Source organism: Sarcophilus harrisii, chromosome 2 (genome assembly GCF_902635505.1).
Source record: "Sarcophilus harrisii chromosome 2, mSarHar1.11, whole genome shotgun sequence".
NCBI lineage: Eukaryota > Metazoa > Chordata > Mammalia > Dasyuromorphia > Dasyuridae > Sarcophilus > Sarcophilus harrisii.
Genome location: NC_045427.1, coordinates 613,091,386 through 613,111,280, shown reverse-complemented (window position 1 = coordinate 613,111,280; position 19,895 = coordinate 613,091,386). Strand labels below are relative to the sequence as shown.

Genomic DNA, 19,895 nt, shown 5'->3' with positions numbered 1-19,895 from the left:
ACAAGATTTTACTCGAGATTCAGAACTGTCTTTTGCCCTTCTGTGTATCCTCAGCACTTAGCACTGCAATAGGTAATCCTGAGTGAAGGAGGCAAAGTCAAGCCAAGAGAAAAGCAGTTGTCATAGACACTGAGGGTCAAAGACAATGCCTTTGAAGAGAGCTATTTCTACAAAGAAAGAAGATATTTTTATTCTCAGGCTGAGTGGGAAAATCATGCAGAAATCTAAGCAGACTTTCTAGAGATCATGGCTTGTTTGAATGGCCTTTATTAAGTGAGTAGAATAACAGAGGGCATATCAGATAGAATTTTTATTGGAGATTTTGTTACACTTTCAGTTATGTGCTGGGATGTCTGTGATCTACGTCATCAGGGAGCTGTACACCCATGCTCTGTAGAAGATTGGAAGCAGGTCCTGCCAGTCCAGCTTGGGAGTGATAGGATTCTAAGATATTTGAGACCAAATTCAGATCCACATCCACAGGTTCCAAAACAGAACCATCTGCTGTCGCTTTATCATCATCAAAATCGTTGCCAAGAGTCTGAGACGGTTCCTTTGTCAAGTTGTCCTGGAATTAATCAAGACCAAGGAGAAGAAAAAATCATGAGATTCTACAAAGTCAGGAAAGAAGGATTGAAACTTAATTGAAACAGCAAAAAGCTAAAAAAACTGGAACCTGAGTCCAAAAAGGAGAAGAAAGGACTCAACCTCTGTGGCAGGAAGACATCTCTCAGGAGAGCTCATCTCAAAATGGGCACATTTGGTTCCAAATAGTGAAATATTATCTGCAGGACTCTGACTACCAACCCAAACAAATTTCCTCCTTCTGTAGAGGGCACTGTAAGCTTGCTCCAAGCTCCAAGCACGTGGCTGGTTTCTCTCTCCAGGTCTGTCCCTCCCTCTGGCTTCCCCCCACCTCTTTTTGTCACAATCAGTGCTGGTTCTACTGACCCTGCTGGGCCCCACTCAGAACTGAATTCAGCCACTGCAAGAAGTAAAAGCAATCCTAGGCCTTCTTCTGGAGCCTTCTCTTTGTCAAACAGGAAATCCAATTGAAGTCAATGACATGTACAAAGGGAGAACGGAAGGGTGCCCACCCAGAAATTACACCGCTTACTTCTGAGGGACTTGAGAGAAAGAAGGAAGTGGCTTTACCCTCTGTTTCCAGGTGGTGAAGCTTTTCCCAATGCTCGTCTGGGCGAGTTCCTGGTCCATCTGTGCCATTAATGACTTAATGCTGTCCAGCGTTTCTTTAGTAGAGACCTTTTCCTCAGGGTCCTGGGTTCCAAAGTCTAAGTCATCATCGCTGTCAAGGTATTCGGAGTTCTCCTCATCCAGATCATCATTGCCATAATCATCAGAGTCTGACTCCCCAGAATCTGGACCTGTGCAAGTGAGAAGAAACCCAAGGAGAGCCATGGCCCAGAGCTTGTCCCCGCGGACTAGGCCTGGCTGCTTCAGGTATAGCCGCGAGAAAGTGCAAATGGGACCCAGAGCAATAGCGTTCAAGAAGGCCTCAAAGGTCAGTGCTGGTCAGCAGAGGCAGGCCCAGAGGAGCACCGAGGCCGAAAGGTGCCCCAAAACACTTCCCAGCAAAGCTTTCCAGATGCAAGCCCAGGGGAGTGTTGAGGCTGCACCCCCACCTCCTCCCCAGAAAAGCCCTCTGCAGACCACAGCACATGTCTCTGACCTTCTATCAGCTTCAAACTCCTTTAGAGAATGCCAGAAAAAAGCATGTTGTGACTTACCCAAAATCTTGTCAAAATAACTGAGAAAAGAATCTGCATCAAAAGTGACAGGTGCCTCCGATGGCTCCCTAGGAGTCCAAAGAGAGCTACAATGAGGCCTTTGTGGGGCCTCTCAACACAGACGTGCCCACTCTGGGCAGGTGACCGACCAACTGGAGACAACCTCTTTCTTAGTGAACCTCTTGCCCTGATGTCTGCTTCTGACAGAGACCCATTGTGCAGATGCCAAAGGGGCACAGATTGGGGGTCAAGATCCCTGATGCCTGCTCGTCAAGCAGGTTCTTCCCCCCTCCCCCCCCCCGCTTTCCATCAGGGCACTGTTGTGTGTTCTAAACACTTTCTTATAAATGGGAGTCATTAATATTCTCATCTTGCCCCACGCCATGATTCTCCAGATAGGAAACATGACACTGGCCATGGTTTCATGGCAAAGCTGGCACTCAGGCCCAGGGATGCTGCAGAGGTAGCGAACAGCACAGCAGGGATGGAGGGAAGGCCCTCCTCCTGCCACCACAGTACTTTTCCCTTTGAAGCTACAGGAACCCCACTGCCTGACAGGGGTAGGGAGGAAAAGGCTCTGAATCACTAGGCAGCAGAAATACCAGGGCCAGGCTCCAGGGGGCCACACCCCAAGGAGCAGGGAGAAGTCAGGTACACACCGGGGCAGCTCTGCTCCTTTGTGGGTGGAGACTTTGGACACAAAGGCCTTCATACTATCCGTGACTTTGGTTAGGTCATAGGGCCGCTCCTTCTCCCCTGGGGGAGTGGGAATGAGACCCGGTTCGCCTTTACCAGCGGTCTCCTGCAGAATCTGGTCCAGCTGATCCGGTGAAAGATACAACCAGTGATCATCTACCAGAGAAGAAAGTATATAAGAACACTTCTAGAACCTGCTCAAGATTGGTCCTGGAACACACTAAGAGTACAGGGCAAATAAAAATAATTATTCTGTGCCTGAATATCTCCTTCTAACCAATTTCTATGGGTTTCAAAAATAACATGAACACAGGAGTTGTCATGTCTCACCTCCCTTTCACCTCCCAAAAAAGAATTCAGAAGTAGTTAACCAAAAAGTAGTTTTAAAAAAGGTATAGTCTATTCATGTGAAGCATGAAATGATAACCATATTGCACCAATACATTCAGAGATACTACACTCAAAGATACAGTAATCTCTCTTACCAGCTCTTCCACTCAAAGAGAACCACTTACCATCCTCTAAGGGGAGATCAGCATCTTCTTTCTTAAGCTCCTCCAGTTCAAAGGGCATTGTTTGTAATAAGGTTAAGATTTCTTCCCCTGGAGTTATGTCAAGAAAGCTACAACAAGAAAAGAAAATAATGTACAACTTATGAAACTTGAAGCCCAGCAATTGGCTAATCCACAATGTTGGAATTTTAGATCTAACAAGGACATGAGATCATCTTGTTCAACAACCTCATTTTAGCATACAAGAAAACCAAGATCCCAGAAAGGGCACGAACTTGCTTAAGACCAGTTGGTGATAAAGAGCCAGGCCTAGAACTCAAGTTTTCTGTTTTCTAGTCCAGTGTCCTTTTCGCCATCCCTTGGTAACTGACTGGATTTGCGATCAAAGTAAGAAGAAATCAAAGAGCCAAGATTGTGAACTTAAGTGCCAGAAAAAATGGTGTCATTTACAAATGGGGACGTGAGCTCAGCAGATCCCTGGCATTCTGTAGAGGGCATAGCCACATCTGCCAGGGTCACTCCTACAGGGCACAGTGCAGCCAGCAGCTCAATCTGCTGTGCCCTTTGCTGACTTCTAACCCACAGAATAGATCCCCAAAGGCAGGATATTGACTTAGAAAACAACAAATTAACATGATCTACGTCATCTTGTATTTTCATTTATTTTGTTAAATATTTTCCAATCACATTTTAATCTGATTCATGCTGCTCTGATGAGCTGTGACTTTGACACTTCTGTCCTAAACAATTTTCCTGGGTTTTTTTTTTTTCCCCTGTCATGAGCTTTACTCATGTCTGAGTTAGCCATGATTTATCAGGATTTCTCTTTCTCTTCTTCCACAATTCCCCTTTTAAGTCCCAGGTAGCCAGTTTACATATTGCTTCCTCCTATTCCCTAATCCCCCTAGATATGATAAAATGACCCATATTTCACTTTTTGTATTTATATCTCAAGTACCAAAGCCTAGCATGGTGCCTGACATAATATTTAAAAACCACATTTTTCAATGATTATTTATCTTTCTTGATAAATAAAATACCAATGGTAGAAAGGGACAATCTTACTTTTCTGGCCCATTCACAGATTGCTGAAAGTAGTTCTCTGCCATGTGTAGTTTCTGCAGGTACTTAGCAGAACCTTCTATCTCTCCCTGAAAAATGCAGATCATTCAGGCTGAGTAGATGATAAATCACAAACACTATGGTATTAAATTTCTAGGTTTGTCTCACACTCCAGAGATTCTACCCCAAATGTCATATGTCACACAAGTGTATAAGGATTTTATTTTTCTTATTTTCCTCCAGACACATGTAAAATGCAACATTTATTTTTAAAACTTTCAGTTCCAGATTCCCTCCCTGCATTGAAAAGGCACATGTGAAGTCACACAAAATGTTGTGGAAGGATTTTAAAACATTTGGTTTAATTCTTCTTGAAATGTCCATGTAAAGAATACATTATTATCCCTACCTCAAAATAGTCATTCTGTTTCAGATTGTCAAGAAAGCCATTCCAAAGAGGGGTGGTAGTCACTGAAGACTTCTTGCATTCAGGAAGCGGACTGGCTTTAGTGCACAAAATCTCAAAGCCATGAGCCTAAATCACAGACACAGGAATAAAAAGGAGGAAAAAGTGACTGTTGTTCTATCTGCACAGGCTCAAGGTGGCGAGGCCAGCTGGAGATTCTCTGTGAAAACCTAGACTGAATACCAAGTTTCTTAGTATTTACAAGTATGGTAAAGAGCTCTAGCTGTAGAATAAGAAGTTCTCTAACATTTTAATTGTATCTTCTTAGGCAAGTTGTCCTCAATCTTTTGGGTCTCAGGTTCTTGATCTGGAAAATAAAAGGTGAACTAGATTCTCCCTCAAGTCTCTTCCAGCTCTTACTCCTATTATCCTCTGAATTACAAAAAGATGGCAAAAACTCAGAAAAATCTTTAAGTTTCTAAAGAGCACTCCTGGCAATTGACTAGATAACAAGTTCAAGACACATTTATGAATTTCAACTCAACTAGAATTATGAGTTCAAAGACCTCTTTGAGGAAAAAATATCATTTAAGATAAAGGAAATTTAATTATTGTGCTCATTTAGAGTAGGAAAAAAACAGACTTGCTTCTCTGAATACATGCACACCTATATACTAGAAAAGTATACAAGGAGAAGGAAAATCATAAAAACGTATTTCTGATCAAGAAAATTCCCTGATTGTCTTTGAATGGTCTTTGTTCTTGAATGAAGAAAAATTACTGATAAATTAGGCATGATCTCAGACATTTCAAAAAGAACCATTTGATTTTAGGAGTTATTCTGAACTTAAAGAAATTAAAAATATCTCCCATAAATATTACCAGTTTCATGCCCAGTTCATGTGCTCGATACTGGGGGTGAGACTGAGGAGGCAGACTATACCCACTTCGGCGGTCTGGCACAAATCTCTGTTGTACCAACTGCGCATATAAACACTTTGTGAATGTGACCTGCATAAAAAAAGAAGAAAAAAACAAATATATTAATCACAATTTCCTGAAGGGAAAAAAATCAGTACACTCTTTTGTAACATTAAAGTAAGACTTTTAACACAATTTAAGATAACATATAAAAGGACCATCTATTCCCCTGCCTTACTTTCAGCTTTCTGATGTGGTTGTTAGCATCAGCCTTGTTAAATGACAGATTTGGGGCAAGGTGAAAAATAATCCTACATTCTACAGAAGAGATGACAATAATTTATGCTGACAATTACACAGAGTCCTTGAAAATGAGTTTCTTTCTTATTTTAGTGGAGAAAGACAAATGGGGACTTATTAAATCAGCCATTCCTTACAAAAATTTAATGACAAAATTCCAGTCCACCAAAGGGGAAAAAATTAAAAATTGAGAGCAGAATCTTACTGAAGCCATTATGCGTGTTTCTGGCAAGAACGTTTTGAAAATTCGGCAAGCTCGAAGGTCAACAGGATCCCGTAAGTAAAAGGCCTGGACAGCTGCAGCTACCAGCTGAGGACGATGTTTCAAAATTGCCACAGCAGCAGCTGGGAGGAAGCAGTGAGCTCGATGAAAGGATGTCTGTATTTTTTCTGGGTACCTATGATGGACAGCAATATTGTTAAGAACCTACACATCATGTTATAGTTTTGGATTCTGGTGGTCTTGAGGAGAAGAGCAGAGCTCGATTTATACATACATACATACATACATACATACACTCTGAAGAAGAACAAAGAAAGAGGAGGAAAAGTGAAGGAATGGAAGGGGAAAAGAGTGAGAGATCTTAAGGGACACCATTTATTAGTTTTTTTTTTTTTGTTGTTTAAAGGCACTCCGGGGCAAGGAAAAAGCAACAATGATTATTGCTCTGAGAAAAACTAGAGAAAATATACTGAACACAAGATAAAAAATTTCATGACTGTTATTACTTAAATAGTACAATGTACATAATATTCAGTACACACTGACTGAATTGTTTCTCTGTTAAGTGAAGGTCAGTTTTCCAAATATAAAGTCTAATATTCTCCTATTTACTCCCAAGGATAAAAGGGTACTCACTTTTAAAGAAACAATACACAAATGTTTTTCTAAAACTATTCTTATTTTCTTTGTGATCCTTGACATGCTGAACAATAATACATTTAAGATTCAACTAAATTTTAGGTCATAAATTCAATTCATAATTGAATTCAAAATTCAATACTACATACAAATAATGAAAATACAATTTAATAGTACTGGTCTGCATGGAAACTGAAAATGATTAAATAGGAGAGAGAAATAATCAAAAATAACAGCATTATATAAAAAGGCAATAACAATACAGAAACCCCATTAGTTTCTTAACTAATAAGAAAAAAAGACACTTAGTTAGCTGAATCTATGCTCATAAGGCTTTAAAAGTGGATGTGAGAAAGAAAAAAATCAAAATATTTAAAAATCAAGAAAATCATTGAAGACTTTTCTTAACCTCAAAAATACAGCCAAATAAGAAACTTGGAGCCCAAGCTATAAAGAAAACTAATTACTTGGAGGGCAAGCTATAGATAAGATAAGAGTAAAATCACAGTACTTCTCCTCTTTACCTGCTAATTGTAATTGTGGTATGAAAAGAACCTCAGGAAAACCATGGGTTGAAATCTCAACTTTGACTCTATAAGACGTGTTGTTACTTAACATCTTTTTGCCTCATTTTCTTTCTCTATGAAATGGGGTTTGCTAATATGAAGTATCTACCTATCCAGAAATATTCATGGCTAATTTATTTATACTAATGAAAAGCTAGAAACATATTCCCTGTTTAACAATTGGGGGAATGACTGAATAAATAATGGCATGTTAATTAATGAAACATTATGGCCCCTTCAAAATTGATAGATATGAAGGAAACAAGGAACTCTAGAATGACTTATATAAAGTAATGTAAACTGAGATTAGGAGAATAAGAATCCATCATTATTGGTATGTATATTTAAAAAAACAACATTTATATTTATATAGACCTATCTGAATGCTTTAATTTTTATTTATTTTTTTTTTTTAAAGTAAAAACATGTTGTAGAACTTTTTTCCCCCTCTTAAGTCAGGATATGTTGTTTCCTCAGGATAAGGCACCTCCAGAGTAGAAACATTTCTTTGCCTATACTTTCGTTATTAGAGCTGCTTGAGAGAATAAATGACTTGCCCATAGTCACACAGTCAGCTCCTGTCAGAGAAAAGACTTAAACGCTAGTAGCTTTCCTACTCATATTGTTGGTGTTAACTAAATTTGGGGATGACATTGAGAATGATTTTGATTTATTATTTACCTAATAAAGCAGTTAAAGGTTGACCTTCTGTCTACTTTACCATGCTACCTATTCTAATCAAAAAATAAACTGTAAACTTTATTGTATATGTAAACTTTATTTGGAAATTTTCTCCACGTGTGGCTTGCTTATTTTTATTACTAAGTATCATGGTTAACTTTGTAATATTTTTAAAAACTTAAAATAATATAACCTTATTTTCTTTATTTTAAAAATACTGTAATTCTAACACTGGTCAAGAGAAGGTAGGAGTCCAAAAGAAAACTAGTGAAAGAAATCCCATTATTAATTGTGGTTCAGAATGCTCTAGTGACATTTTTGTAACATGACAAAACCTGTTTTCTTACCCCTTGATGCGCCTGTTAACTGCTGCCTGGATAGATTCAGAAGCAAGGATTTTTTCAGAGTGCCTGGTGATAATGGACAATGCCTGATGGATTGTCGGAGGTGTGGCAGGTAACCAGGATATTTCCCCAGCTTTTCGTGGTGCTGGAATAAGGCACAGTTCTCCACAGTGGAAAAATACCTAGTAAAGTGACATGGGAAATGACACAAACAACAAAAGTACTCTTTAAGATGATAACTCATTAATATCCACACACAAAGAAACCACAATTTCCTCCCTGTCCATTTGCAGCAATGAAGTGTGCTTACTCTGTTGGTGCTATTATCAGGATCCAACCATTTAGGGAGAAATTCAGCAGCTTCTATTAGCAAGAATTCACCATCATTGTCTTCAATCCTATTTCAAAGGAAGTGTCAATTTTGCTCATGAAGATGAATATTAATCAAATTTACTTTTGTCTCAACAATAACACTAAAGTAAAAATTGATATCAACTTTTAGAGTTTGCATTTTATATAATTATTTTAGTAATGAAAATGTTTTTCCCATCATTAATATATTTTCTTTTCAATATTTTGTAAATGATATAAAACACTGTTGATGATTAAGATTTAAAGGCCTTTAAAAATGGATAACTTACATTTAATTTTTTCCATCACTGGACAAATGAGCTTTAATGAATCTCATTATCTTATAGGAAGAACAATCTTTGTTTAGCAAAAATATATTATTGGTGTTTTAAAAGAAAGAGAAAAAGGTTTATGTGGAAGATGTCCATTATTTGAATTATCTGTTTTGAGTAGAGGAAAGCTGACTAAAAAGGATCTGAATTTCAGTGGTGACTTCAAAAGAACTAAACAAAAATCAAATGCTAAGCTCTCCTCCTACTGGAAGTATTTGGAACTGCCATAATGTTTTTTAAAGGAAATATGAAGGGGAATTGAGCATTTTTGCACCTTAGTATTTACCTATTTTACTTTCTGCATGAGTTATTGATTGATTCTACTTCAAATTTTGCTGTATTATTTTATAAAGAAAAAAAAAGTATGGCTAGGGACCAATTAAGGAAACTCATGAGAAAGACTTCTGATTTTTTTGGACTTTGAGGGAAATTGAATTTAATTAGAATGCACTTTAATCTTCCACAAGAAAAAGCAAGACTATAGAAAGTACCTTAAAACACCTTTCCAATGTTATTTTTAGATCTATTTTGCAATGGGCTGAATAAGAGTAATATAAAGTCATTCTCTCAATTACAATTACAAAAAGATTTTTAGTATTTTTAGAAGTAAATGTAGTACCTTGCTACTAACTCTGGAAACTTCTTTGTAATCTGCTTTATTAGGTAAACAATAAACCATTCATCCTCAATGTTGTCCCCAAATTTAGTTACACCAACAATATGAGCAGGAATGCTACCTGAAAACAAGAGAAAACCAAGGGGTGTTTAATAGTTAAACCAATTCATCACTAAAAACACAGCAGGATAAGAAATGCTCTTGCTAATATGTATGGAAGATAATCCACAAAAATCAAATCAATCAATCAAAAAAAAAAAAAAAAAAAAAAAAAAAAAAAAAAAAAAAAAAGAATGGGCTCTGTCAGTATACCGTGTGGGTTGTTTTGCAATACTGCAATGTACCACTCATACAGATCTGACTTCTGTAGCTTCAATGGTCTCAAACACTGGCCTAGGAAGTAAAGGTGTACCTGAGTAGCCAGTATCTGTAGCCAGAAGCTGAGCTAATTCCAGGCCTTCACCCAACACTGCATAAGGCAAAAAGTGAAGATTAACAGCTTTGGTAGAACATTTGGTCCAGAGTTGAAACAAAAACAGGATTTTCTTTAAATCAAAGCTTTATTTCATCAAAACAGGTGGGCCAAATAGCCAAATTAGCAATCGCGGTCAGGCAGAAGAAAGCTTTTAATTTTGGCTTTAAATCATGTTACGAATACTAAGGCTGCTAAAAACAGAATCTTTTCCAGACAGTAACCCAGGCACAGGGTCTGTTAAAAAGTCAAAACAGCAACTTACTTACCTGGGACCAAGGAACAGTTTATGGGACAAGTGTTCCTTCTGTGAGTTCAGCACATCTCAACGTACTTATGTCAGTGATTTTAGAAAATATTTATGGGGACAGCTAGATGGCACATCCATCCTAGATAATTAATATTTCCTAGCTGTTTAATCCTGGAAAAGTCACTTAACCCTGATTGCTTCACACACACATCCATCCAACCTCCTCTCCTCCCCCCAAAAAAGAAAGAAAAGATTTATGTTAGTAATTTTCATATGCTACTTTAGGGCCCAGGGTCAGGGTCCCGCACATTCACTACAAAACCTGAGAGATGAAAGAAGTAATTCATTTTGGACCCATAGTGTATTCCAATCAGTATTAATCAATTTGATAGAATCATATCAAAGTTCTATATATAAGACCCAGAACTGTGAGCTGCAAATTCTAAACTCACTTGCTTAACTATAGGAAGTTGGCTAAAGGCCCTCCTCTACCCTACCCTTGTTTTGCCTCGTGATGATGACCAGGCCTAGTTTGGCAAGGTGACAACTACATGGAAAGACTCCCAAAATATTTTTGTACCTCCAGACTAATCACTTGTTCAATAAGAGCAGATGATCAACTTATGATCATTTAGGTCACTTGATGGTAATAGCTGGTACCATTTCCTCCTACCCAAATTTAAGGAGAATTCTAGCCATCTTATGCGGAGATATTCTTTGCTTGACCCAACTTGTGATCTTGTGGACATTGCTTATTCAGTGGAATGATTCTATATTTGGTACATCTGTTCTGAAATGACTGGACACCTCGCCCTATAAAAATAGAGCCCTGAGGAGGAGGTATTTCAGATCATAAAGAAGATCTGAGATCCACTTCATTAGAGGGGACCATGGACCCTTTAATAAAGTGTCATTAACTCAGACATCTGCCTCAGTCTCTCTTATTAGGCAGGATAATTTTAATCTCCACACAGAGAAATTAGGAAAGAAGTAGGTTTAGGGGGAAGATTATAAATTGTCTGTACATACATAATTAGACAAAATTACTAGGGGAAATGTCCAAAAAGTTGGTAACTAGGGCTCAGGAGAAAAACTTAGAGCTGGCTACAGAGATCTGGAATTCATCTGTGCAGAAATGATCACTGAATCCACAAAAGCAAGAATAATACGATTGAATAAGAATTTGTATTAAGAAGAGGGAAGCAACATACTGGGAAAGCTTTGGGATATACTCAATTAGGAAGAAAGACACAGATGACGATCCAGAAGGGGGACTGAGAGGGAGCAGAGAAATTAGAGCAAAAAGAATAATGAAAACCTAGAGGAGAAAGATCATGCCTCTTTATAAGAATGACATGTAAGGAACATGAGAAATAACCCTTACCTTTAGCAGGTTTATATCTGAGATTAAAAGGCTGATTTTGCCATATATAAGAGACCAGCAGAGGTGCAAACTGGGTTGTTATTGTTGCAATATACTTCTGAAGGACCTGTTTGTGTTTTTCTGGATCTCTTGGTTCTTCTGGTAACAGAAAGAGATGATACTCCACTGCATCTTCTGCCACTGACAGTTTCATGTTCCCCTCCATTCTTGTTCTTAGACACCTGCATTTCAAAGTTTGAAAAACATGAATCACATAAACCGCTTGGTAACTGGTCCCCCCATTTTCTGAAATCCTTATATACTTTCAAAGTGCAGCTTAAACGTCATTCTTCTGCAACGTCCTCTGATACTCAGAAATTCTTGTCTTTGAATTCTCATATCACCTCCTATCTCCTCTATATATTTTTTGGCCTCTTTGTACAGTATCTGTATGCGTCTTAAGTGTTAGAGGAAAGTAAAACAAATCCTTTATAGTGCTTACAGAAGTTTCATAGAAATCTTTTTTTTTTTTTTTCATTTTTGCAGCCCTTTCAGGTTCTGGCATATAATAAGTACTGAATGAATCCTAAATGAATTACCCTGGGAAAGCAAGGTGAGAATGAAAACCGCAAGAGAAGTTATCTGGGGGCCAGGGTTTGAATTTCATGCGACACCAGTTTGCTTATGATTTGCATCTCTTCCCTACCCTCTGAACAAAGGCAGTTGCGTGAAGCAGAGACGGAAAGCAGGATCTGAGTTCAAATCCTTACTCGGGGCAGCCCGACTAGCTGCGTGACCCCGAGCCGTGATTCTGCCTCCGTAAAAGTACAATTGCTATAAAATTTACTTTGCAGGACGGTGGTGGGACAAAGGGAGACATCTGCAAAGGCCTCTGGAGACCCTGATAAACACTATGGTAATAAACTGCCCACATGTGGGGACGGAACACAATACAGGTGCGTCATTTTTTTCTAGATTTTTCTAGATTTTCTAGTTCGTCATTTCTTTTTTCTTTGCTCCAGACAGCAAGCCTCTGCCCCACGGACGATGACGGGGTCTCCAAAGGCATCTGGGCGTTTTGCTGGAGAAGTTTCCCGCCGGAGAGCCGGCTGACCTCCGCGGCCACCTCCCCAAGGCCCCCGAGGAGCCGCCCGAGGGGTTCGAGTCGGGCTTTAGTCCCCAACGGCCGGCCCCCACGCCGAGTCAGCGGGCCGCCCACGGCCGCAGTTTGAAGGGCTAAGGAAGTAGGGGTGGTGTGACTGCCGCCGGAGCAGGTCACCCCCGCGGCTCTCGCCCTCCCGGCGCTCAGGCAAAGCCGGCTGCCCCACCTGGCGGCCACTCTGCCAAGCCCGCCCTCTGCCCGCTGCCCACACGCACCGGGCTCAGGCGGCCGCCGGCAGGCGAGATGTCCGAGGCCGGCCGGCCCCACACTGCCCCCCAGGGCCCGCCAGGGAGGGGATAGGAGCCGAAAAGAGAGGAGGAGCGGGGAGGCCGCCGCGGCTCCGCTGACATCACTCCCGCGCGCCACGCGCCGTCACTTCCGGCGCCGCCGGGGACGAGAGAGGAGGGGGCGGGAAACGGGCGTAGGCTGCGGTCGGGAGTCAAGGCGACGGGGCGGGACGGGGCCGGAGAGTGGCGGGAGGCGGCCGGGGCGGAGCCGGCGCCGGCGCCGGCGGGAGGGCCAGACCCGGAAGCAACCAGCCCGGGCTCCCCGCCTGCGTGGCGGCTGAGGAGGAGAAAGATGATCTCCAGATACACCCGGAAGTCGGCTCCGCAGAGCCTGGAGCTGTGAGTGCCTTGGCGCCGCCGCCGCCGGCCCGCAGCCGGAGCTGGGCCTGCGGCCTGTGCTGCTCCCGGGGCGGAGCGGGGGGCGGGGCACCCTGGAGGGCTCCGCCCTGATCTTCCGGGGGGCGGAGGAGCTTCCCATAGTCCCCGGGGCTCCTTGGCTGGCTGGGGCCTTGGAGATACATTGTGCGCAGGCGCCTTTTAGAAATGCTTTGGTGAGGTTAGTCAGCTGATAGACCGGCGGCGGGTTGCACGTTGTTGTATTTCAGTCGGGGTCATTGTAGATATCAGGAAGTCGAGGAAACCACAGTTGGAGGATCAGTTTCTGTAAAATACATTTGTGCATTGCCGGGCGTTGTCCAGGATACAGGGCGTACAGATGCCAAGAATGAAATCATCTCTTCTTGCAAGAAGCCTACCTTCTATTAGGCACCGAGATAACTATACAGAACTTACATAGAAAATGAGTAAGCGCAAATATGCCCAGAGGAGCTAGCTGCTAAAAGAAACCTAGGAAGGTTTCACGCAGAAGCCGAGCTTGCCTCTGAGGAATACGAGAATAAGCAGTTAGGAGGGAATGCATTATGGCACACGAGATCGCCAAGTTTTTTTGGGGGGGATGTGTTTAATATTTCATGGATATCGGTACAGAACAATGGGCTGTAACTCTGTTAATCCTTTTTAATCACTTGTTAATCTTTTCTCGCGTCTTTTACAAAAATCTACTTTTTTGATGTCTGTACCACTTAAGTTATTAAAAATAATATGCCAGGGCAGCTAGGTGGCGCAGTGAAAAGAGCCCCAGCCCTGAAGTCAGGAGGACCTGAGTTCGAATTTGGCCTCAGTCACTTAACACTTCCCGGCTGTATGACCCTGGGCAAGTCACTTAACCCCAATTGCTTCAGCCAAAAAAATATATAATTAATTAATTAAATATGCCTAACTCAGACCCATTGCCTTTCTAAGAGATCACACCTTCACAGGCTGGAAAGATAAAGCAGCCGTTTGACTTGACTAAAACAAGGCAGAGCATTGCTCACACTTCTACAAGACTTCTGCCCTGCGTATGTTAAGATCCTAGGATAGTCTTTATAGATGTAACTACTATACAGATACATTGAATCATTGATGCTTTCATCAACAAGCAAAGGTATTTTACTGTTTCATCTTCCATGAAATATATATTTTTCTATATAATCTATATCTATCTATATTTACTATATAAAAGCACTACTGAGGAGGAATTCCCAATAAATACAAAAGACCCTCAAAGTATTCTTATTTGTCTGACATTATACCACTGATATCAACCCCAGAATAAAATACATAGTCACTCAGAAAAGTCTGTCAAGCCACACAAGAAAAACTAAGGAAATGAATACATATATGTACATATCCATGCTCATACATACATAACCTGCATCGCTCATTATGAAATGCAATTGAATTCAAAATCCATTAATAGATATATTTTGCACAGACACTGCAGGTGAATAATTGTGTAGGTTCAATCAATAGAACAAGTTAGGATTGAATTTGGGAAATTATGTAGTAGTTTCCATATTTCTAAGCTGTTCTCTGACACACACAACACAAAAAGAAAACCCCTTTCTAATATCAGGATCTTCCTTGTAATGCCATGAAGTTGTGAATCACTGAATGCCAGTTATTATGAAACTTAACAAAAGCAGAGTCTCGGTTTCAGAACCAAGAATTTAATACTTAAAATCTGGCTAGCTGTTTTTCAGTTCATGATAAAAAAAATAAGTGGTACTTGTTGAAAGAGTTTAGATGCAAACTCATTCCTCAATGCTGAAAAAAAAAAAAAAACAACTAAAAGTAAATTCTTTACTTACTGTGGGTTTGTAGCTTGCGCTTTATATACAAAGGCTAGTGATTCATAGGCACTGTCAATGTGCTTTTGTCTGATTTAGGGAAGTAATTGTCTTAATTTTCCTGCTTTTCTCTTTTATTAAAAACCAAATGAAGAATCCCATCAGACTTTCAAATTTAGAATTTAACCTCTTCATTTATTATCCATACCATTTTATAACAGATACCATAATCCTCTGAAGCATAATACATGGCTTTCTGATATTAAACCACAAGGTTTTGATAAGTTGGACTCTTTGTAATAAGTTCTTTTTAGATGGAGTCAACATGATTACCCCAAAGTTTGTTCATATGTAAATGGATGATTAATTTTAAATCATCAAATTCTTGAAAAATATCCTTTTTTCTTTTCAGCTAACATAATATTGTTTTACCTTTTTTAGGAAAGGAATTACCAAAAATGTTCTTAGTCATCATCCCCTTCCAGAGCAATTGGATGAAATTTCCCCTATCAATGACAGCCATGAAAAAGATTCAAGTTACCAGAGGTAAAAATGCTGGGTCTTTCGTTTTCATAGAACTTTTACAGATGACATTTCTGTTAAGTTTGGAAGTTAGTAACATGATAAATTACATATCTACTGTTTGACAAAGAACTTTTTAGTTTCAGAGTGCTTTGTATCTCATTTGATTTTTTTTTTTTACAAAAACATAAATTTTATTATATTGTTAAGTAGCTAAGTGTTCACTTTTTTAAAGTCTGCATACATAAGGGTGTGACTTTTCTTTTTTTATATTCAGTCTTTTCTTATACATTAACAAAATTTTAAAATAATAGCTTTTTATTTTTCAAAATACATGCAGTTTCCAACATTCGTCCTTATAGAACCTTGTGTTCCAAATTTTTCTTCCCCACTCTTCTTTCCCTTCCCCTTTCCCCTAGATGGCAAGTAATCCAACATAGGTTAAACATGTGCAATTTTTCTAAACATATTTCCACATTTATCATGCTACATAAGAAAAATCAGATAAGAAAGGAAAACAAGAATGAGGGAAAAAAAAGAATGAGCAAGCAGCCAACAACAAAGGTGAAAATACTATGCTTATTCCACTTTCAGTCTTCATAGTTCTCTCTCTGGATGATTGGAATTGGCCTGAATCACCTCATTGTTGAAAAGAGCCAACTCTATCACAGTTGATCACCACATGATCATTTTGGTTTGTACAGTGTTCACTTTACTTAGCTCATGTAAGCTTCTCCATGCCTTTCTGCAATCAGCCTGCTGATCGTTTCTTATAGAACAATAATATTCCATAACATTCGTATGCCATAAGTCATTCAGCCATTCTCCAACTGATAAGCATCCACTCAGTTTCCAGTTTCTTGCCACTACAAAAAGAGGCTGCCACAAACATTTTTGCACATGTGGATCCTTTTCCAACTTTTTTATGATCTCTTTGAGATACAGGTACAGTAGTGACACTGCTGGATCAAAGGGTATGCACAGTTTGATAATTCTTTGGACAGAATCCCCAGTTGCTCTCCAGGATGGTTGGATCAGTTCACAACTCCACCAAACATTTATTAGTATCCCAGTTTTCCTACATCCCATTCCAACATTTATCTTTTCCTGTCATCTTAGTCAATCTGAGAGGTGTGAAGTGATGCCTCAGAGTTGGCTTAATTTTCATTTCTCTGACCAATAGTGATTTAGAGCATTATTTCCTATGACTAGAAGTAGCTTTAATTTCTTCATCTGAAAATTGTCTGTTCATATCCTTTTACCATTTATCAATTGGATAATGGCTTGTATTCTTATAATTTTGAGTCAGTTATATATATATTTTAGAAATGAGGCCTTTATCAGAAGCCTTGGATGTAAAGTTTTTTCCCAGTTTTTTTGCTTCTCTTTTAATCTGCATTGCTTTATTTGTACAAAACTTTTTAAATTTAATATAATCAGAATTATCCATTTTGTATTTTATAATACTCTCTAGTTCTTCTTTGGCCATAAATTCCTTCCTTCTCTTACACTAATCTGAGAGATACACTATCCCTTGTTCTCCTAATTTGCTTAAAGTATCATCCTTAATGTCTAAATCATGAACTCATTTCGACCATATCTTGATATAGGGTATTAGGTGTTGCTTAATGCCTAGTTTCTGTCATACTATTTTCTAATTTTCCCAGCAATTTTTGTCAGATAGTGAATTTTTATCCACAGAAATGGGATTCTGGGTTTATCAAACACTAGATTACTATAATCATTGACGATTGTGTACCTAACCTATTCCACTGATCCACTCTCTGTTTCTTAGTATCAAATGGTTTTGATGACGGCTACTTTATAATATAGTTTTCGGTCTGGTACAACTAGCCTACCTTTGTTTGCATTTTTTTCCCATTAATTCCCTTGAAATTCTTGACCTTTTGTTCTTCCAGATGAATTTTATAATTTTTTCTAGCTCTGTAAAGTAATTTCTTGGCAGTTTAATTGGTATGGCATTGAATAAGTAGATTAATTTAGATAGAATTGTCCTTTTTATTATATCAGCTTGGCACTTGATAGTCTTTCAATTGTTTAGATCTAACTTTATTTGTATGTTTTGTATTTGTGTTCATAAAGTTCCTGGCTTTGTTTTGAATGTAGATTCCCAAATATTTTATATTATCTACAGTTATTTTAAATGGAATTTCTCTTTCTATCTCTTGCTGCTGGACTTTGTTGGTACATATGATGACTTAATGTGGGTTTATTTTATATCCTGTAACTTTGCTAGTTGTTAAATATTTCTAATAATTTTTTTAATTCTCTAGGATCCTCTAAGTATACCATCATATCATCTGCAAAAAATACTCATGCTAAATTACATTGGTCATGTTGCAAAAGAAATGCACACTAATACAAAAAAATTAAAGAATGTTGAAAAAATACATTTTAATCTGCATTTCAACTCTTTCTTTTTCTGAGAAAGAAGATGGACATAATTTTTCACTATAAGTCTTTGGTTAAAGTTAAATTTTCTTGGTTCATTGTATTTCTGAAAATAGTTAAGTCATTCACAGCTAATGATTGTACAGTATTTGAACTTTGTTCAATTTTCTCTTGGTTCTGCTTATTTCACCTTATATCAGTTCATGTAAGTCTTCCCAGGTTTTTCTGAAACCATTCTGATTTGTCATTTCTAATCGCACACTAGTATTCTGTCACAACCACATACCTCTACTTGTTCAGCTATTCCCCAACTGATGATAGCCTCTCAATTTTCAATGCTTTGTCACCATAAAAAAATCTATACATGTTTTTGTATGTACAGCTTCTTTTCTTTTCTAAAAAAATTCTCTTTGAAATGCAAATTAAGACAACTCTAAGATACCACTACATACCTCTCAGATTGGCTAGGATGACAGGAAAAGATAATGCTGAATGTTGGAGGGGAAGTAGGAAAACTGGGACACTGATGCATTATTGGTGGAATTGTGAATACATCCAGTCATTCTGGAGAGTGATTTGGAACAATGCTCAAAAAATTATCAAACTGTGCATATCCTTTGATCCAGCAATATTACTACTGGGCTTATATCCCAAAGAGATCTTAAAGAAGGGAAAGGGACCTGTATGTGCAAAAATGTTTATGGCAACACTCTTTGTAGTGGCCAAAAACTGGAAACTGAGTGGATGCCCATCAACTGGAGAATGGCTGAATAAATTGTGGTATATAAATGTTATGGAATATTATTGTTCTGTAAGAAATGACCAGCAGGAGGATTTCAGAAAGGCCTGGAGACTTACATGAACTGATGATGAGTGAAATGAGCAGGACCAGAAGATCATTATACACTTCAACAACAATCCTATATGATGATAAATTCTGATGGACATGGCTCTCTTCAACAATAAGATGAACCAAATCAGTTCTGTTTGTTCAATAATGAATAGAACCAGCTATATCCAGTGAAAAAACTCTGGGAAATGAGTGTGAACCACTACATAGCATTTCCAATCCTTCTGTTTTTGTCCGCTTGCATTTTTTATTTCCTTCACAGATTAATTGTATATTATTTCAAAGTAAGATTCTTCTTGTGCAGCAAAATAACTGTGAATATGTATACATATATTGTATTTAACATATACTTTAACATATTTAACATGTATTGCTCTACCTGCCATCTGGAGGAGGGTGTGGGGGGAAGGAGGGGAAAAATTGGAACAAAAGGTTTGGCAATTGTCAATGCTAAAAAAAAATTACCCATGCATATATATCTTGTAAATAAAAAGCTATATTAAAAAGAAAAAAATTCTCTTTGGAATATAGATCTAGTAGTATTGTTGGATCAAAGTTGTGCACGGTTTTCAAGCCCTTTGGATAGAGCTCCAAATTGCTCTTCAGAATAGTTGGATAATTTCACAACTCTACTAAGAGTGTATTAGTGTCCCAATTTTCCCACATTCCCTCCAACATTTGTCATTTTCCTTTTCATCATATTAGCCAGTGTGATAGATGTGAGGTTTAAAAAACCTCACAGTTTTTTAAATTTGTAGTCTTTCTATTCAACATTGATTTAAAGCATTTTTTCATGTCTAGAAATAGCTTTGATTTCTATGTCTGAAAATTGCCTGTTCATATATTTTGACCATTTAACAATTGGGGAATGGCTTACATTTTTGTAAATTTGACTCAATTCTCTATATATTTGAAAAATGAAGCCTTAATCAAACATATGCACTGTAAATTTTCCCCCATTTGCTTTCCTTTTAATCTTGCCTAATTGGTTTTGTTTATGCAAAATTGC

At 38.6% G+C, this 19,895-nt stretch overlaps 2 protein-coding genes across 4 annotated transcripts in view; one reads left to right on the top strand and one right to left on the bottom strand.

Annotated features, from left to right (window-relative positions):
- Window positions 1-251: 251 nt before the first annotated feature.
- Window positions 252-13,085, bottom strand: ECD (ecdysoneless cell cycle regulator). The gene is made up of 14 exons (XM_031956519.1): window positions 12,860-13,085; window positions 11,504-11,724; window positions 9,401-9,518; window positions 8,409-8,496; window positions 8,102-8,280; window positions 5,851-6,043; window positions 5,307-5,435; window positions 4,428-4,553; window positions 4,022-4,107; window positions 2,960-3,066; window positions 2,408-2,600; window positions 1,749-1,816; window positions 1,156-1,385; window positions 252-568 (listed from the first exon to the last, which is right to left on the bottom strand). Exons 2-14 carry the CDS (start codon window positions 11,706-11,708, stop codon window positions 338-340), a joined length of 1,953 nt encoding a protein of 650 aa, XP_031812379.1. The 5' UTR covers window positions 11,709-11,724; window positions 12,860-13,085; the 3' UTR covers window positions 252-337.
- Window positions 13,086-13,114: 29 nt separating this feature from the next.
- FAM149B1 (family with sequence similarity 149 member B1) overlaps window positions 13,115-19,895 on the top strand; it is a 47,070-nt gene continuing 40,289 nt past the window's right edge. For all 3 annotated transcript variants that reach the window (XM_023495363.2, XM_023495364.2, XM_012540632.3), the window contains exons 1-2: window positions 13,115-13,270; window positions 15,544-15,648. In XM_023495363.2, the coding sequence (XP_023351131.1) occupies window positions 13,224-13,270; window positions 15,544-15,648 (152 nt within the window). In that variant the 5' untranslated portion in view covers window positions 13,115-13,223. The remainder of the gene's footprint in view (window positions 13,271-15,543; window positions 15,649-19,895) is intronic.

Coding starts and splice junctions, on each gene's coding strand:
- ECD (XM_031956519.1), bottom strand. CDS start 11,708: ATGGAGGGGAACATGAAACTGTCAGTGGCAGAAGATGCAGTGGAGTAT. Junction 4,108..4,427: donor AACAGAATGACTATTTTGAG/GTAGGGATAATA, acceptor TGCATTTTTCAG/GGAGAGATAGAAGGTTCTGC. Junction 2,601..2,959: donor TGATCTCCCCTTAGAGGATG/GTAAGTGGTTCT, acceptor CTTCTCTGGTAG/ATGATCACTGGTTGTATCTT.